Below are 19,256 nucleotides of genomic sequence, written 5' to 3'. Positions count from 1 at the left end.
TGGACTCAATGATGGCTGTGTAGAAGTGCACCATCATTGTCTTTGGCAGGTTGAATTTCTTCAGCTGCCACAGGAAGTACATCCTCTGTCGTGCTTTCTTGGTGAGGGAGCTAATGTTCAGTTCCCACTTGAGGTCCTGGGAGAGGATAGTGCCCGGAAAGCGGAAGGACTCCACAGTGTTTACTGGGGATTCACACAGGGTGATGGGGGTGAGTGGGGCTGTGTTCTTCCTGAAGTCCACAACCATCTCCACTGTCTTGAGAGCATTGAGCTCTAGGTTGTTCTGGCTGCACCAGGTCACCAAGTTGTCTGCTTCCCACCTATAATCAGACTCGTCTCCACCAGAGATGAGCCCAATGAGGGTGGGGTTGTCCGCAAACTTCAGGAGTTTGACGGACGGATGACTGGAGGTGCAGCTGTTGGTGTACAGGGAGAAGAATAGAGGAGAAAGGACGCAGCCCTGGGGAGATCCAGTGCTGATGGACCGGGAATCAGACACTTGTGTTCCCAGCTTAACGCACTGCTTCCTGTCAGACAGGAAGTCTGTGATCCACCTGCAGGTGGAATCAGGTACGTTCAGCTTGGAGAGCTTGTCCTGAAGCAGAGCGGGGATGATGGTATTAAAGGCAGAGCTGAAGTCCACAAACAGGATCCTGGCGTAGGATGCTGGGGAGTCCAGGTGCTGTAGGGTGAAGTGGAGGGCCATATTAACTGCATCGTCCACAGACCTGTTGGCTCTGTAGGCAAACTGCAGGGGGTGGCTTTAAGGTGTGCCAGCACCAGGCGCTCAAAAGACTTCATTACCACAGAGGTCAGGGCGACGGGTCTGTAGTCATTATGTCCAGTTGGCATGGGCTTTTTGGGCACAGGGATGATGGTGGAGGACTTGGGACAGGCTGGCACATGGCATGTCTCCAGGGAGGTGTTGAAGATGTAGGTAAACACCGGAGACAGCTGGTCAGCACAGTCCTTGAGGGTGGCTGGAGAGACAGTCCGGCCCAGCTGCTTTGCGGGGGTTCTGTCTCTTGAACAGTTTGTTCACTTCTCTCTCCTGAATGGAGAGGGTCGTCACTGTAGAGGGGGGGAGGGGGGAGGCCTCACGGGTGGAAAGGAGTTGTACAGGACTGTCCAATTGTCTTTCAAAACGACAGTAGAACTTGTTCAGGTCGTTGGCCAGACGAGAGTCGTTAGTGGAGTGGGGGGCTCTGGGCTTGAAGTTGGTGATCTGCCTGAGCCCACTCCAGACAGAAGCAGAGTCGTTAGCAGAGAACTGGCGCTTCAGCCTCTCTGAGTACAGTCGTTTAGCCTCTCTCACCGCCTTGCTAAACCTGTTCTTCGACTCCTTGAAACTGTCCCTGTCCCCACTCCTAAACGCGGCCTCTTTGTCCAGCCTCAGCCTTCTGAGTTTAGCTGTAAACCAGGGTTTGTCGTTGTTGTAGCTCACCCTGGTGCGTGTTGGTATACAGCAGTCCTCACAGAAGCTGATGTATGATGTCACAACCTCTGTGAGCTCATCCAGACTATTGGAGGCAGTCATGAACATATCCCAGTCAGTAGAGTCCAAACACGGCCGCAATTCCTCCATAGCCTCACTGGTCCACTGTTTCGATGTCCTCACAGCAGGCTTGCAGCGCTTAAGCTTCTGCCTGTATGCAGGAATCAGGTGAACCAATGGCGTGGTCTGAGTGACCCAGTGCTGCTCGGGGAACCGCATGGTATGCTTTACTGATTGTAGAGTAGCAGTGATCCAAAGTGTTCCCTTCTCTGGTAGGGCATTTGATGAGTTGTCTGTATTTGGGGAGTTCTTGAGTGAGATTGCCTTTGTTAAAGTCGCCTAGCACAATAACCAAGGAATCCAGATTTTCATGCTCCACGCACAATATCTGGTTAGCGAGCACACGTTGAGCCTCGTTGGCGCTAGCCTGAGGGGGCATGTAGACGCCAACCAGTATGAATGAAGCAAACTCACATGGCGAGTAAAAAGGTTTACTGTAAAAAAAAAATGATTCCAGATCAGGAGAACAGTGCTGCAGAATCACTGTCACATCTTCACACCAGCCACTGTTAATGTAAAAACAAATACCACCACCTTTCGTTTTGCCAGAGAGCACAGGGTCACGATCCGCTCTCAGCAGTTTGAAACCTACTAGCTGTAGCGCAGAGTCTGGGATCAGTTCACTCAGCCATGTCTCCGTAAAGCATAAAACGGAAGATGAATGAAAGTCTCTGTTTTTCCACATCAGTAGCTGAAGTTCATCCAGTTTGTTGCTCAGTGAACGCACGTTGGAGAGAAATATCCCCGGTAACGCTGTACGTGCCCCACGCCGACGGAGTCGCACCAGTGCACCGAGAGAAGTTCTTCTCTTGTTAGAGAACCCCGGAAATCTTGGCAGAACACTGAATTATAAGACAAAACAAGACAAAACAGAGCGCACCTAGCTACCGTGGCTGCCTTCGTCGGCGCCATCATGTCAACTCATTAGGCTTAAAGACAAAATGTTCCCACACCGGAGCTGAAGATTGCGGCTTTGAAACCAAGTCCATTTTTACTTGTTCTTCCTAACTAGCTGTAGATGTCACGAAACAGAACACTTTATAACACAGTGAGCCTTCTCTTCACCTGTCGGTGTCCACTCAGTGTGTGTGGAGACGCTAGTTCCGCCTATGCTTTCGACACAGAAAGCAGAACAAGATGACTGAGGCAGCGGGATCGACTAACATTTTGGTGACATTTGTTCTTATGTAAAAAAAAAAAAAATTACAATAATAATTGGTTTTTATTATAAAAATGATCAGTTGCAATATATCGCGGCACCAAGAATGATTGCACTCATTTCCATATACCGTGCGATAAGTCAATATATTGACTATCGCGACAGGCCTAAGTACACCATGTGTGTGCTAGTTAGTTGTGCAACCACTCACTAACGGCAGCTAAGGTCGTGTGGAGTGAAACCTATACACAAAGAGAGCTCTCCTGCAACAGGATTGGTGACCACTAGTCTAAGGAAGAAAAAGGTCAATATCCTTCAGTGACCCAGTGAGAGCCCCAACCTATATCCAAGGAAAGATGTGTGGCATGTCTTGAAGATTGCTCTCCATCAAAACTACCCATGCAACTTGACACAGTTTTTGTATTATTAATAGTGCAACTTATTTTTTACACTTAAAAGTAACCATTCAATTAGTGGAGTATGGTGTGTAGATGACTGGGGGGAAATTTGAATGCATGAAACTCTGTGTTAGTGACAGACTACAGGGAGGTCAAGTTCAAGTATTTTATTTGTCAGGTACACAGAACAACACAAGGTTAGACTGGGCACTGAAATTCTTAAGACAAGACAACACAAGCACCTGGCATAACATAAGTACACGTAACATAATTTACATCTATGCTGAGCTTAAATAAGTGAAACTTCCTAAATATACAGATAGCAATAAATAATCGACTATACTAACCCTAAATGCACATAAAACCTGTTTCAACCCTATAACCTATTTTAACCTAAGTGGAGTACAGTACAATAGTGCAAATTTGCAGATTAGTGACTAAGTCAATGACCATACAGGAGCCTGGTGGGCGAGGTACAGTGAGGTACAGTAGTGCAATGTTACTGATAGTGCAACCAGTAGCTGAAAGTGACAGAGTATAAGTGACTAGTGTGCAGTAAATCGATGTCCATATCAGTGTCCATTCAGAAGCCTGATGGCCCTCGGGTAGAAACTGTTGTCCAGTCTGCGTATGCGCGACCGGATGCTGCGGTAACGCCTGCCAGAAGGCAACAGGGTAAAAAGACTGAAGGACGGGTGGGAACAGTCTCTTAGAATCCTGCCAGCTTTCCTTAGGCAACGTGTGTGGTAGGTGTCCTGTAGGGCTGGGAGCTTCCTGCCGATGATGAACTCAGCAGAACGGACCACACTTCGTAGGGCCTTGCGGTCCCTGTCTGTGCAGCTCCCATACCACACTGTAATACAACCAGTCAGAATGCTCTCGATAGTGCATCTGTAAAAGTTAGTGAGGATGACTGAGTCCATACCAAACTTCTTCAGTCTCCTCAGGAAGAAGAGGCGCTTACGGGCCGCTTTGACCACCTTGTCCGTGTGAACAGACCAGGTGAGGTCGTTGCTGATGTTCAACCCGAGGAACTTGAAGCAGCTGACCTTCTCCACTTCCGATCCATTGACGAGTAGGGGTGCATGCTCCTCCTCCTGCCGCCTCTAGGTCAAGCGCCTAGCGGCATGCATAAACTGTGTCTGAGCAGGGTGCACAGGATCATCAGTGCATAAGAACCTCACATGCTGCTATCCCTGCATTTCAGTTGCACATTCAATTTTCCTCTGCACATTTAGAATTGCCATGATGTATATATATATTTTTACAGTTGTGTGAAAGAAGTTCAATAGAATGTTGAATCTATAAGCACTCAGTTAGCTAACAATTTACAGCAACACCACCACACTAAGGGGCCAATAACATTGATTGATGTGATCTTATAATATTACTATTACAAATATAAATGGAAAAACACGACTAAGCCTACAGCATTTTGACATTAGTTTATTTAGCCTGTAGATATCAGTAGGCTGATATCTACAAAATTAGATGCATTGAATGAAGTTGGAAGGGCGAACTCCCAATATCTACAAAATTAGATGCATTGAATGAAGTTGGAAGGGCGAACTCCCAAGTCATTAAAGATTAATTGGCAAGTTTATAAACGTGAATACCCTAAAATGTAATTGATAGATAACCCATATTAGGCTAATCGAGTTAGATGGGGGAAACTTTTACTTTGAAGGAACAGGTAGTGCTGACGACACGTTCGGCCAATGACAGGCATTTCACACTTACCTCCACCCACGTGAGAAAAATCCAAATATAAAATTGTTTTATGTTTAGTTGTTTTAAAACGAGAAAACAAAATAACACGTCAAAATCCGTTTTTGCAAAAAACTCACGTACACGGACCGGGCGGACTGGGGAAAAAGTGGCCCGGGAGTTATACTGTCAGACCGGCCCACTCAGTAAACGGCGCGCGGCCCACTCAATACACGGCGCGTTGCCCACTCAATGCATCGTACGTATCGACCAGTCATTGGCCTACTTGGAAAAATACCCATACACTTAACATTATTTTGGAGGATTACAAAGAAATTACATAATCTGTTTTATTTCTTGCGTTAAAATTCTGAAGTCCGTAAGAACACATTTCAGAAGACACTTAATAACATTTTTGAAAAATAGGCACCATGAGTGTGAATACAGATCGCGAGGAGTATAAATCTCAGTCAGAGATTGGAGCCGACTAAAGTTCTCGGAGCAAAATACTTTCTCAAGCTGTGTAATACGGAATAGCAGGGCCGGCCCAAGGCATAAGCGAACAAAGCGGCTGCTTAGGGCCCCCGTGGCCACCAGAGGGCCCCCAAGAGCACATGAAATTTCAGTTTAATGTACCGTGTTTCTTCGGTTAAACGCTGCCCTCGATTAAATGCTGCACCAAAAATGAACATTGTGTTATAAACGCCGCCCCAGAAATACGGTAGGAGCAGCATTTGATTGTTGCTTTATCGGTGATTTAGAAGACCGTACTGTTAAAACTATCTTTACGAACATTTAATGTAGCAAACTAACACGTTAGCATGCTAGCGTAGACAGCCAAGAATACCATATTTCTTAGATTAAATGTCTCCCTCAAATAAACGCCACCCTCGAATAAACGGGGCAACAAAAATGAACAATGTGTAATAAATCGAAGATTAATCTAATAAATACAGTAATTAAGAACAAATAATAATAATTGGCGATGCTGAGGGCCCCCCAAATCAATTCTGCTTAAGGCCCCATAAAGGCTTGGGCTGGCCCTGCGGAATAGTAGAAGATGCTAGCGATGTCAGAGGGAAGGCCTGTTAGTGATAAATGGGCCGATATTTTGGACCATCCCAACCCCGTCGGCCCACCGGGGAAAGAATGTATGGTTGCAGCCTCCCGCCTCATGCCCTCCCGTCTCATGCTTCTACTTTTCAAAATAAAGCTTGTCTGGTCCGCTATTTCTCCTTCCTACTTTGGTGTACATGTTTTATTTTTTTTTGCTAGACTACAAACTAAAAATCCATTCTACGGTTGCAGCCTGGGAGGCCCGGTTGAGTTTAGGCGTCACAACGACGGTTGAGGTTAGGATTAGTTTAAGGCCAGGAGTCATAGCTGATGTCAAAGTTAAGGTTAGGCACAACCACAACGGTTGGGGGACAATGATGGTCGGTACAGCACACCGTGCATTTTGTCACCTGCGTTGTGTTCTTTTTTTTTTAAAGACACTGATGTGTACCTTAAGGAAAATCACAAAAAGAAACCATCAAAGTCTGCAACCATAAATTGCTCTAGGTAACATTAGCTAATATTCGCTAACAAATGTCAGCAACAACGAATCGATTATTAAAAGCGTTGGAAACTAATTTCATTATCGATTCTCTGTGTCGCGATTTTTATGCCTCTCAATAAGTCGCGGAGATGTTTGAGTATAAAAAAAGGTTAAATTGAGCGCGGAGCGGAGGTAGAGGAAAGGCCATTGGAGAGACGTTAAGTAACTTTGTTCTGAAACACATGGCGCAGTGACGTGCGGTGATGTCAGTAAGAGGCTAGGCACTGAGTTATGAAAGCCAGATTACCTAATTTATTGTTAAGATAATATGTCAAAAGAGTAAACGCAGTAAACGGTACAAGCAGCCTACAGCCGCTGAATGTTAGCACAGCCACATAGCCAATCTTTTCTTCATACCAGTCTGTTTGAAACGATCGAAAACATGTTGTCCATTAGGCTGCATTAGTCAATCTAAGTCTGGCGTAGACCTCCCTCTTGCTTAGGGATGGGCATTCGATGAAATTGTCTTAATCGATCGTCGGGAGAATTAACGAAAAAATTTCGATTAATCATTATTATTTTTATATTAATATTCACTATTTATAGGCTATATCAAAATGCAGTGAAAATATAAATCACAGCATTTTTACACATTAAAAGCAGATCTAAAAAGGTGCTTTTTAACTAATTATTTAAAAGTTGACAGGTTGGTGCAGTCTCTGATGGGTTTGGGGAGTGAGTTCCAAAGGGAGGGAGCGGCGATGGAAAAAGCTCTGTCACCCCAGGTTCGGTGCTTGGTCCTGAGTGGGGTGGACAGGAGGTTGGCATCAGAGGAACGGAGGGAGCGGGAGAGAGTGTGGTGGTGAAGCAGGTCGGTGAGGTAGAGGGGGGCCCTGGTTGTGAAGGGCTTTGTGAGTGAGAAGAAGGACTTTAAAATGAATGCGTTGTGGGATGGGGAGCCAGTGGAGCTTCTGGAGGACGGGGGTGATGTGGTCACGGGAGCGGGTGTGAGTGGGAAGACGTGCGGCGGAGTTCTGGATGTACTGGAGTTTACTGTAGATTTTGGATGGTGAGCCGTAAAGGATGCTATTGCAGTAATCGAGTCTGGAAGTGATGAACAAGTGGAAAAAGTAGCTTTTTTTTCAGAATTGTGTCAAAAAAAACATAAATATACACCATTATTTAAGTTTATTATTCAATAAAGTCTGGCCTACTTCCACAACCTTTCAATTTTCAATAAAGTTTTAAACAAAACTCAAATAAATTGCTTATCTTTGAAAATAGCATTAAATCCACGCTAATATTAATAACTTTTTCAAAATTGTGTGCCTGTTTGCGCACATTCTGAAGATTTTCTGCACTGTGAATTTGCACTGTCAGTTTTGTTTTTGAATAAAGGGTTGGAAATTAATGGTTAAAAAAAAATCTGATTCATAAATTAATCGAAAAAAGGTGTAACAGATTAATTGATTATTTAAATAATCGTTCGTTGCAGCCCTAGTTTCATCAAATATACGTTAACATCAAGGACAGAACAATAACATCCAGAAATCAGCAAACTATATGGATAAATAAAAATTACATTTGAAATTTTTAAATGTATTGCAACAAACGTGCTCATGAACTTACCTTTAACTTCATCCGTAAAATAGTTCGCGATTTAGTATTTTTGACCCCTGAATTTATCTAGAATTTATTTAGCTTCATTTGATCTTGATAGGCTAAGCATTCTGTAGCAAATAATAACAATACACCCACTATTTATTCATTAAAACTAGGCTACTTAAGCATAATAATGCACCTAAAATACAAACGTGAGCAAGGGCAGCAATCGCTATAAAATCAACAGACGTGCAATTCCGCTAGCGGGGGAAGAATACAAACAATGAAAATCACCAGTTAACTTAATTTAAATTTGCAAGAACTATAGACTATTCCAGCTCAGTCCCATCGCGGATTTTGCAACTGTAGTTGAAAGACAAACAGCAGCAACTTATTTCTTGGTATTTGCTTGGCGAAATTGCTAACCAATTTTCATCATAGGATTTCATACAATTATACACCACGTTCCTTGTTTCAGTTTAACCAAATTTTCACATTTCCTGCTTGATTAATATTGTTTTGTTTATTCATTCATTCATTAATTCATTCAGTAGGCTAGGCATGTCGTAGGGGTGAACAAGTCGGTGAACTAGCCAAATAAATAAAATATTTTTAGGATGTAGGCCGAAAATGAGCTTCCCCTCTTTGAAAGACCAGCAGCCGCCACTGATTACAATGTGTCACATACTGATATTTTTGTCTGTCATAATTTAATTACCAATCCCTCTCTTTTTTAAATATATATTGATAAAAATCATGGTAATAATAATAATAATAATATATATTTAAAAACCTTTTTTTGGGGGGGGGGGGGGGGGGGGCTTCTGCCCCGGGCCCCAGGTGACCTTAACCTGGCCCTGCATGTGGCCGGTGTTCGGATAATTCAGTTTTCCCGAAACCATGATGTTTTCTCCTGTTGCTAGCTTGAGCTGTATGTGATTTATACCATTGCTCATGTTAGCTTATAGTACTTTCCATCAGCATTAGGTACATTTATTGTTGCATGTTAGTTCATTTGCAATCAAGTACAAGCTTTCTAAGAATGTTTTTTTTTTTTTCACCCAGGCAATCGATAGTCTGATATCGCCTACGCTTATTCACTTGTTGCCGTTTTCAGAGTCTGAAACACATCTAATGCGTAACCTACTGTAATTTACAGTACTAATGCCTTGCTCTTCAAGAGCTTTCATCTTGTTGATGCTTACATTTCTATATTCAATTGAAAATAAGACCATTTCAATTAAATCGTTAGTATAATTTCAGTATTGAGTACTGTGATACTACACTTGCTATCAGTATTGAAGTCAATTTTGATTTAGTGTGCTTAGGATTGGAGGATAAACCTTCGCCCCAGTCTGAGGTCCTGAGTGCTATGGAGCAGATTTTCATCAAGGATGCCTGTATATTGCTGCATTCATCTTTCCCTATATCCTGACTGGTCTCCCAGTTCCTGATGCTGAATCAAACATCCCCACAGCATGATGCTGCCACCACCCTTCACTGTAGGGATGGTATTGGCCAATGGTTGAGCGGTGCCTGGTTTACTCCAGACACTTGGCATTCAAGCCAAAGAGTTCAATCTTTGATTCATCAGACCAAAGAATTTAGTTTCTCATGGTTTGAGAGTGCTTCAGATGCCTTTATGAAAAACTCCAGGTGGGCCGTCATTTGCCTTTTACTGAGGAGTGGCTTCTGTCTGGCTACTCTACAATACAGGCCGGATTGTCGGAGTGCTGCAGAAATGGTTGTCCTTCGGGAAGGTTATCTTCTCTTCACAGAGCAATGCTGGAGCTCTGTTAGAGTGACCATCGGGTTTTTGGTCACCTCCCTGACAAAGGCCTTTCTCCCCCTATTGCTCAATTTGGCTGGGTGGCCAACTCTAGGAAGAGTCTTGCTGGTTCCAAACTTCTTCCTTTTATGGAGGATGGAGGCCACTGTGCTCATTGGGACCTTCAATGCTGCAGAAATTTTTCTGTACCCTTCCCCAGATCTGTGCCTCGATACAATACTGTCTCGGAGGTCTACAGACAATTCCTTGGACTTCATGGCTTGGTTTGTGCTCTGACATGTCAACTATGGGACCTTATAGACAGGTGTGTGCCTTTCCAAATAATGTCCAATCAACTGAATGTACCACAGGTTTACTCCAAGTTGCAAAAACATCTAAAGGATAATCAGTGGAAACAGGATGCACCTGAGCTCAATTTTGTGCCATGGCAAAGGCTGTGAATACTTATGTACGTAAGATTGTTTGTATTTGTAAAAGATTTGCTAAATGTTCAAGTTATCATTATGGGGTAGTGTCTGTAGAATGTTTTGGGGGAAACAATGAATTTAATCCATTTGAGTATGGCCATAACATAACAAAATGTGGAAAAAGTGAAGTGCTGTGAATACTTTCTGGATGCACTGTATCCGGATGCATTGTATGCCTAATGTGTGAATGTTGATGGCCATGCACTGTGAGTTTGGTAAATGCTAATTCATTTGTTGATACATTGTTTAACCAAAGTGAAATATGTAAAGGCAACGTGTTAAAGAGGTTTAGTAAACTGGGTAATGACTCCACCTCTCCCATAGGGCCCTGAGTACTATGAGGGTAAGCTGGAGGCCAAACCAGAGCTTCAGGATCTGGATGAAGAATTCCGTGAGAACAACATCGAGATACTCTCAAGATTTTACCTGGCTTTTGAAAGCGTCCACAAGTACATTGTGGATCTAATCAGGTAAAAGGAAACAACAAAAGCTATGTTCTTTGTCAGAAATTTGCATTCGCTGATCTAAAGCTTATACGGTATACCCTTTTGTTAATAAATGAAGACATTCATTCTAAAACAGCTATTCAAAAGTTGCAGTTGTGTGTGAACTTGCGGGTCCACAGAGGCCTTGTCGGTCCTTTGCCAGGCCGTGTCTTGATACATCTTCTCAGAAAGCAGACCAGGTGCCATATTCACAAAACATCTTATCGATTTAGAAGAAACTATTTAAAATAATGGGCATGTCAGTCCTAATTGTAGGACTCCTAATTATTTTCTGTAAGAGTATTTCACAAAGCGATTTTGCGTTAAAACTAGCTCCTAAATCAGTGAAAAGTTAGGGGTAGTCAAGAGGACTCCTAAATCAGTAAGACCAAAACACAAACAACCCTAAAATGTCTGTTGCTGGCAATCCACCTTGGAACGTAAACATTTTAGAAAAATGTCATGATCATGAGCTTTTGAAAAGGTATTATGATAGTAATAGAGTTATCAGGGTTGCAGTCAAATTACCCAGTAACACCGGAGATCAAGGTTGACAACTCAATGCTACTTGGCCACAGGGAAAATGCAGCGCAGACAGACTAGGTATATCATCTCAGCCATCCGTCAGTAGAACACATAACATTGCATCAAACAATATATTCTCTCTGCACACCCCACCCACATCGGCAATTCATACAGTGGCCTTTATGCATATTCACTATTTCTTTACGAGATGCACATGTAAGAGACTGACAATTGGCTAAACATATACTTGTTGGATTCGTGACACAACCTATAATTGCATATCTTTATTTGTAGCATTTTTATTTTAAAAACTTTACATACCGGAACATAATACCTCGCTCTACAATTTTTCTATGATGAAATCATTGACAGCGATCCATCCCCTATTAGCCAATCACTGTGGGCTTAGTAAGCTTGTTGACATCATTCATAGCAACAAGGTCAACCCCAACGTTTGTCTTATCTTAGGATTCTGCATTCCTTAGTGAAAGTTGGTCTCAGCAGCTTTGTGAATATGTTTTAGGAGGACACTCTTAGCTAATAACCTTTACTGCTGTTTAGGAGAACTCTCAAGTGGTAAGATAAAATGTTTTGTGAATATAGCCCCAGGCCTACAAACTAGACTCTGACATTACTAACATAGTCTGTCATCTCTGTAGGTACTTGGACGATCTGCACGAAGGTGTTTACATCCAGCAGACCCTGGAAACTGTGCTGATGAATGAAGATGGAAAACAACTTCTGGTAAAACAATTGTGATTAGCGCATTTTAGTTATGTACTTATCAGCGTCTGTATTTACTAATCTACTTGGAGTAATACCTTTTGATCTATGATCACATCCCCACTCTGTCCATTTAATCATGTGGTAGTGCAACAAAAAAAACTGCACTCTAAAATGTGCAGATCATAGATTTCTATTTATAAAATGTACCCTAAAATGTTGTTTAGTAAAAATAGTATCAACTGGCCAATCTTCCTGTGCCACCTATCGCTTTGGCAAAGAGGGATTGACTGTCCACTGTATCTCATCCTGTTTAGTGTGAGGCCCTGTATCTCTATGGAGTCATGTTACTGGTCATTGACCAGAAGATTGAAGGTGAAGTCAGGGAGAGGATGCTGGTGTCCTATTATAGATACAGGTGAGAGACTGATGATCTTAATAGCCGTGTGTTCACATCGAATGAGTTGTGTTTAGCCATACCACCTAAATAGCTCTTTGTAGTGTTGGAACATAAGTGTTTATTGGGTTTACTGTATTGTGCCTCTTAGTACCGGTTAACGTGTTCTATTTGATTTCCTCATTTCAGTGCTGCTCGTTCCTCTGCAGACTCCAACCTGGATGACATCTGTAAGCTCTTGCGCAGCACAGGCTACTCTAGCCAGCCTGCGGCCAAGCGGCCAGCCAACTATCCCGAGGGCTACTTCCAAAGAGTCCCTATCAGCTCCACGTTTATCAGCATGGTGATTGGGAGGCTTCGCTCAGATGACATCTACAACCAGGCAAGACTGTAGATGTGCACATTATTCTGCCTACTCACTACAGCAGGGGTCTGTCTAAAGTATTTGCGAAGCATTTCTTGCATTTTGCAGAATGAGACAAGTATTGTAGTACTGCCTTAACGCATCACCCCAGCACCTTTAGCAGCTAACAGTTGAAACGGTAAATGTTAAATACAGTTAAAAAATCTCACTATAGGCATTATGTAGAGATTAATGAAATGTTTTCCATGGGAATTTACAGTGCTCATTGAATGTTTGTATCCAATTAGGTTTCTGCATACCCGCTGCCTGAGCACCGTAGCACAGCACTGGCTAACCAGGCAGCCATGCTGTATGTCTGCCTGTACTTCACTCCCTCCATACTACACACTCAGCAAGCTAAGATGAGAGAGATAGTGGACAAGTACTTCCCTGATAACTGGGTGAGAGACAATCTGTGATACTGGATGAAAATCTGTGGAAATTATAATAACCCTAACCTTTGCAATTTGAACACTGGTTTCAGTCTACATTTCTGAATGAACCTGTGTGTGTATATGTATGTATATGTTAAGGATGCACCGAATCCGAGATTCGGTTTCGGATGAATATTGAGCTTTTTGACAGGGTTCGGTTTCGGGCCGAACCTTAGTATTTTTTTCCACTGAACCCGAACCCTACGCTTGCACTACCCGCACTATGCTGGTCGACATAATGACGCCGCCGTTGATTACTGAAAGGTGTTTATGTAGGTGGACCGTTCAATGCAGTAGGCTGAGAGGAAGTGAAAATGCAACTCGTATCCAGAAAAAGTGTTGTTTTGCAGTACTTTCAGTCAAAAGAAGGCGATTCAAGTCGAGATACATGTTCAATTTGCAATGCCGATTTGTCTCGTGGTGGCAGGGACCCTTAACGATACACAACATATCTGCTGTTAAAACATTTGCGTATGAAACATCCAAAAGAAATTCAAGAAATCTAAACGGCTAATATTTTTTATATTGATTGGATCTTGAGATAGGCATATTGTAATTGTCAAAATAGTTTTTCCCACTTGTCTTCCTGGCATAATGTTGCCTAGGCCTATTCTTTTCTTTTCTTTTTTCACAGTAAAAAATACAAATAAAAAATACACTGCTGTGGACGTTGTTTACTCCATTAATGAGTTTACTGTGTTAATGGACTGAGGGTGGGAGTAGGATTCGGTATTCGGTTTCGAACCCCCAAAATTTGGATTTGGTGCATCCCGTGTGTGTGTGTGTGTGTGTGTGTGCGTGTGCGCGCGCGTGCATATATACACACATACATACATATGTATTTGATCCTCTGATTTTGTACGTTTGCCCGCTGACAGAGAAATGATCAGTCTATCATTTTAATGATAGGTTTATTTGGACAGTGAGAGACAGAATAACAACAAAACGATCCATAAAAACGCATGTCAAAATTTTATAAATTGATTTGCATTTTAATGAGTGAAATATGTATTTGACCCCCTCTCAATCAGAAAGATTTCTGGCTCCCAGGTGTCTTTTATACAGGTAATGAGCTGAGATTAGGAGCACACTCTTTAAAGGGAGTGCTCCTAATCTCAGTTTGTTACCTGTATAAAAGACACCTGTCCACGGATGCAATCAATCAATCAGATTCCAAACTCTCTACCATGGCCAAGACCAAAGAGCTGTCCAAGGATGTCAGGGACAGGATTGTAGTCCTACACAAGTCTGGAATGGGCTACAAGACCATCACCAAGCAGCTTGGTGAGAAGGTAACAACAGTTGGTCTTCGTATTTGCAAGTGGAAGTAACAAAATAACTGTCAATCTCCTGTGGTCTGGGGCTCCATGCAAGGTCTCACCTCGTGGAGTAGCAATGATTGAGAACTGTGAAGAATCAGCCCAGAAATACACGGGAGAATCTTGTCAATGATCTCAAGGCAGCAAGAAAACTATTGGTAACACACTACTCTGTGAAAGACTGAAATCCTGCAGCGTCTGCAAGGTCCCCCTGCTTAAGAAAGCCCATGTACAGGCCCCTCTGAAGTTGAACATCTGAATGATTCAGAGGAGAACTGGGTGAAGTGTTGTGGTCAGATTAGACCAAAATCAAGCTCTTTGGCATCAACTCAATTCACCGTGTTTTAAGGAGGAGCAATTCTGCCTATGACACCAGAAACACCATCCCCCCCGTCAAACACGGAGATGGAAACATTATGCTTTCGGGGTGTTTTTCTGGCTACAGGACAACTTCACTGCATCAAAGGGATGATGGACGGGGCCATGTACAGTCAAATCATTGGTGAGAACCTCCTTCCCTCAGCCAGGGCATTGAAAATGGGTCGTGGATGGGTATTCCAGCATTGACAATTTTTTAGTTGTTGTTTTCTGTCTCTCACTGTTCAAATTAACCTACCATTACAATTTGCTGCAGTCTCCTGGTCGTGTAGATTCACTCTACAACATCCGGAAGATCAGGAGATATCCGTCTGAGCACTCCACCCAGCTGCTAGTCCAAGCACTTGTCCTCTCCAAGTTGGACTACTGCAACTCACTGCTCGCCGGTCTCCCAGCATGCGCAACCCGCCCTCTTCAGAGGATTCAGAACGCAGCGGTCCGCCTGGTCTACAATCTACCCAGACGCTCCCATGTTACCCCGCTCCTCATCTCTCTCCACTGGCTACCCATCACGGCCCGTATCAGATTCAAGACCCTGGTACTGACATTCCGAGCAGTGAACGGGACTGCACCCGACTACATCAAGTCTCTCCTGCAGCCTTACACCCCCACCCGCCACCTACGGTCTTCTTCAGACCAGGGCCTGGTGGTCCCCAGTGTTTCCCACAGATTAGAAAGCAATGTGTGGCGGGGGGGAGGGGGGGAACGTTACTCAGAACTATTTTTAAAATTAAATATTAGCTATGTTGGATGCTGTGCTCCTCTCCTACTCTTTCTTCAAGCAGCACTGGTTGAAGCCTGAAAATATGAAAATATTTAAAAAAATGTCTGCATATATGCAGTTAGCAACGCTAGTGCTAGCGTTAAATAACTATTTAGCTGGTCAGCTCCATGGCGCCGGGTAAATAGGGCTCTTGAGACAGCTCACCAAAAGAACGATGGGGAACCCACTTGTCTAGCAGATTAAGACATGTTCGTACGTACCTAGCGAAAAGTAACCTAATCTTTCCTACACTTAGCTACGGTACTAATGCTGAAGGCTCGCTGATATCGCATTGCGCTGTTGCTAACCTGTGCTGATGTTGTGACTGTGTGTGTGTGAGAGACGCGTGAGGGACAGAGACGGAGGGAGAGCAGGGAAAGGAAATGCAGCTGAACGAGTACACTGCGTGTTTTAGATAGCATTTAAAAAAATATATATAACGAAACTCAATATGTGGTGGCCAGTGTTGATTCTGACAACCACAGAATTTCTGTGGCGCACCGCCACAAATAAGTCTATATGTGGTCCCACCACTCAAGACCGCCCCGCCCGGTCCCAACACAAGCTCTTCTCCTGTTTGGCCCCCCAGTGGTGGAATCAAGTCCCCACCTCCATCAGAGACACTGACTGTCTCTCCACCTTCAAGAAAAGGCTCAAGACGCAAGGATCACAATGACTCTTGCTTAGAGCAGTGGTTCTCAACTGGGGGTACTCGTACCCCTGGGGGTACATGAAGGTAGTCTAGGGGGTACGTGAGATTTTTAAAGATCAGCATCCATCCAAATTAGCATCCATTCAAAAATCCTTTAAAAATAGTTATTAGGCTCTCCAGAATGTTCCAAAAAGTTCTGTTGATTTGTATGGGCCATATGAATGGCCATTCGCAGGTCATTTCTTGATATTCATCGCGGCAAAAAGTTTTTGACTGCTGTCATTGGCAATGGGTTTTGTGCTTTTAATTCACATCTTTCATATCATTCCACATGTAGTCCGGTCATTTAACGTAATGGAAAGTCATTGAAACTTGAAGTCAGAAGGTGGGTTGCTACGCACAAAGTTTTACCAATTGAAAAATGGCTTTGTTTATTTTACACAAAGCTCAAATATTTTGTGCTCAAATAAAGGCAAAAAAAAATTGGATTGCGCGCTTCGCGTGCTCGCATTAACTATTGATCTTCCGAACTAGCATCACATCTAACCAGGGTCGGACTGGGACTGAAAAACAGCCCGGGACTTTGAAACACAGACTGGCCGCCCCCCCTCCACTTTCTACCTCACTTTTTCCATAATTGTCTCTGTTTCTGCATCTACTATTTGATGTTGCAAAAGCTATATTCAATAATGACTATCAATTCAACAAACTAATTTCCATATAATAACCCTGTTAACAGACTGACTCTTGTGTACAGTTTTAGTGCTGCACCTGTCAGTCTCTCCACTGGACCCTGTCACCACAGCAGCCTCCATCTCTTTCTCTGTGTCACCTGTGCCTGCTTTAATACACAGACCAAAAAATCAAGACAATTGCATTTAAGCCACATAGCACATTTATTATTTAAAGCCAAACAACATGTTGTGCATATTTAGATGAGTGCCTTTTTCTATTGGCCATTTCTTTTACTTTATTTAAAATGTATAGCATATATATTGGCTAACAGTAATACCAAATGTATAATGTTTTTAGAAAAATTAAAACAATATGGTTTGGAATGATATTTGGATTTTCTAAATGTCGAAATTACAGCAGCTTACAGCTACTTGCACCTGGCGCCTCTGGTACAGCCGCATCTTCGGGCTGCAAACTCTCTCCATCTGTTGATGGCGTAAACATGTATTCTATACTTCTACATTGTGCAGTATTTGCTTGCTGTGCCCATTGTTTGCCCCTGAGTCTCCCGATGGCCAGTCCGACCCTGTATCCAAATCAGAATTTGCATGCATTAGCAGGGCAGGGCAGCTGTGGTGGCGTATACGGGGGCCGGTTCTGGTGGGCGGGTCTGGATCAAAGTCCAGGGCCTATTTTTACTCCCACGTATACGTAAACCACCTCCGTGGATGCGGGGGTCGCGAGTCACTGGCACCATTATTTTAGGGGTCGTGGGCTGAAATCATACCTGTCAACATTGGAGTACCAAAATCCAGGAGATTTTTTTTGGGGGGGAGGGGGAATTAATATAATGGGACTTATTCATGTTTTCTTTTTATTTATTTTTATTGTAACATTGTGCCATTTTCAGTTCACTCTGTAACATGGTGTCCGTCCCATAGTTACAAAGCTCAAAATCGCCTGTTTGCCCTTGTGGGCCTCCGCAGCGCGACTGTGCCGTTGTGATTTCATGTGCTGCAGAACATAATTTTTCCCACCGTGTGCGATATCGGCGTGACACACTTTGCAGAAGGCGTGGGAATTGTCGATGCGGCTTGCTGATAAGACATTAAATTCCTCCGGCCATGTAGCCTACTGTCAGGGACGGACTGGGAGTAAAAATAGGCCTTGGACTTTGATCCAGACCGGCCCACCAGAACCGGTCCCGTATACGCCACCACAACGAGCCCCCTGCTAATGCATGCAACTTCTGTGCCTGATGTGATGCTAGTTCTAGGGACTTCCACGCTTAATGCGAGCGCGCATAGCGCGCAAGTGAATTTTTTTGTGGCTGATTTGAGCGAAAACGTTTTTAAAGGCTTTATGTAAAACAAACAAACATAGCCGCCTTTTCAATTGGTAAAACATTGTCCAATGAAGGTAATTACGTTAACGTTTCTTGGCCTGGTTTTCCATCTTTATATTGTCTCTACTAGCTAGCTTTCGATCTGTCAGTGTCACTGTTGTGTGCATTGACGTTCATTTGGAATAGACCAACCGTCCTGGGGGAAAGGGGGGCCGGCCAACCGTGTTGCTGGCCAACCGCGTCGCTCAATCTTCTGCCGAAATTTGATTAGTTGTAAAAAAATATATAAGGCAAGCGAATTACAAGGCAACCAGAAGTGCTTTGGCCCATCGGAAATTTTTAGGTGCTCCCGATGGCCAGTCCGCTACTGTGTAGCCTACTGTTAATTTGCAGCTATATATTTTTTTTTTTGCAGTACCACCTGAGACTTTGGCCATTTCTACAAGTGATTCTGTTTCTAAAATCAACCGTGTATTTTTCAAATTCTCCCGCCTACCTGCGGAGATATCAACAGCTCAACTGGGTTGTAGGTTGCGGAAGAGAATGTAGTTAATATAGACGGGCTCTGGTTGCGGTCACAAAAGGGTTGAAAATGTTATATGTATTATGTGAGTAGGATGCATTTCATACAAGATCTGGCAACTGGACAACATTTAAATAATATATTGATGTGAATATTAAATAACGAGGTTTGACCATACAAATTACGGGAGTTTCACAAGAGAAATGACAATAAGGGAGGGGAGCGGGAGATGGGTGTGAAATACGGGAGACTCCCGGGGAAAACGGGAGTGTTGACGGGTATGGCTGAAATGTTTGAGAACCTCTGCTCTAGGTGGCACTGTTATCTCCTCTGGATGTATTTTTCCGTGTTGTTAAAATTATAATGTTTTCTGGTCAAATTTGAATTGCTGTTGGCTAATAGTGTGCATTGAATATG

The 19,256-nt window shown here is 43.2% G+C and overlaps 1 protein-coding gene and 1 pseudogene across 3 annotated transcripts in view; one reads left to right on the top strand and one right to left on the bottom strand.

Moving 5' to 3' along the window:
* Positions 1 to 19,256, top strand: part of washc5 (WASH complex subunit 5) — a 93,295-nt gene that overhangs the window by 5,614 nt on the left and 68,425 nt on the right. For all 3 annotated transcript variants that reach the window (XM_084704079.1, XM_084704071.1, XM_084704088.1), the window contains exons 3-7: positions 10,542 to 10,687; positions 11,887 to 11,971; positions 12,268 to 12,368; positions 12,537 to 12,729; positions 12,999 to 13,151. In XM_084704079.1, the coding sequence (XP_084560205.1) occupies positions 10,542 to 10,687; positions 11,887 to 11,971; positions 12,268 to 12,368; positions 12,537 to 12,729; positions 12,999 to 13,151 (678 nt within the window). The remainder of the gene's footprint in view (positions 1 to 10,541; positions 10,688 to 11,886; positions 11,972 to 12,267; positions 12,369 to 12,536; positions 12,730 to 12,998; positions 13,152 to 19,256) is intronic.
* On the bottom strand, positions 9,210 to 10,007 carry LOC146300640 (uncharacterized; annotated as a pseudogene).

The sequence above is a fragment of the Hypomesus nipponensis genome, chromosome 2 (genome assembly GCF_054491055.1).
Source record: "Hypomesus nipponensis isolate SF chromosome 2, ASM5449105v1, whole genome shotgun sequence".
NCBI lineage: Eukaryota > Metazoa > Chordata > Actinopteri > Osmeriformes > Osmeridae > Hypomesus > Hypomesus nipponensis.
The sequence above is the reverse complement of the archived record's forward strand: the minus strand, read 5'-3'. Positions and strand labels throughout refer to the sequence as shown.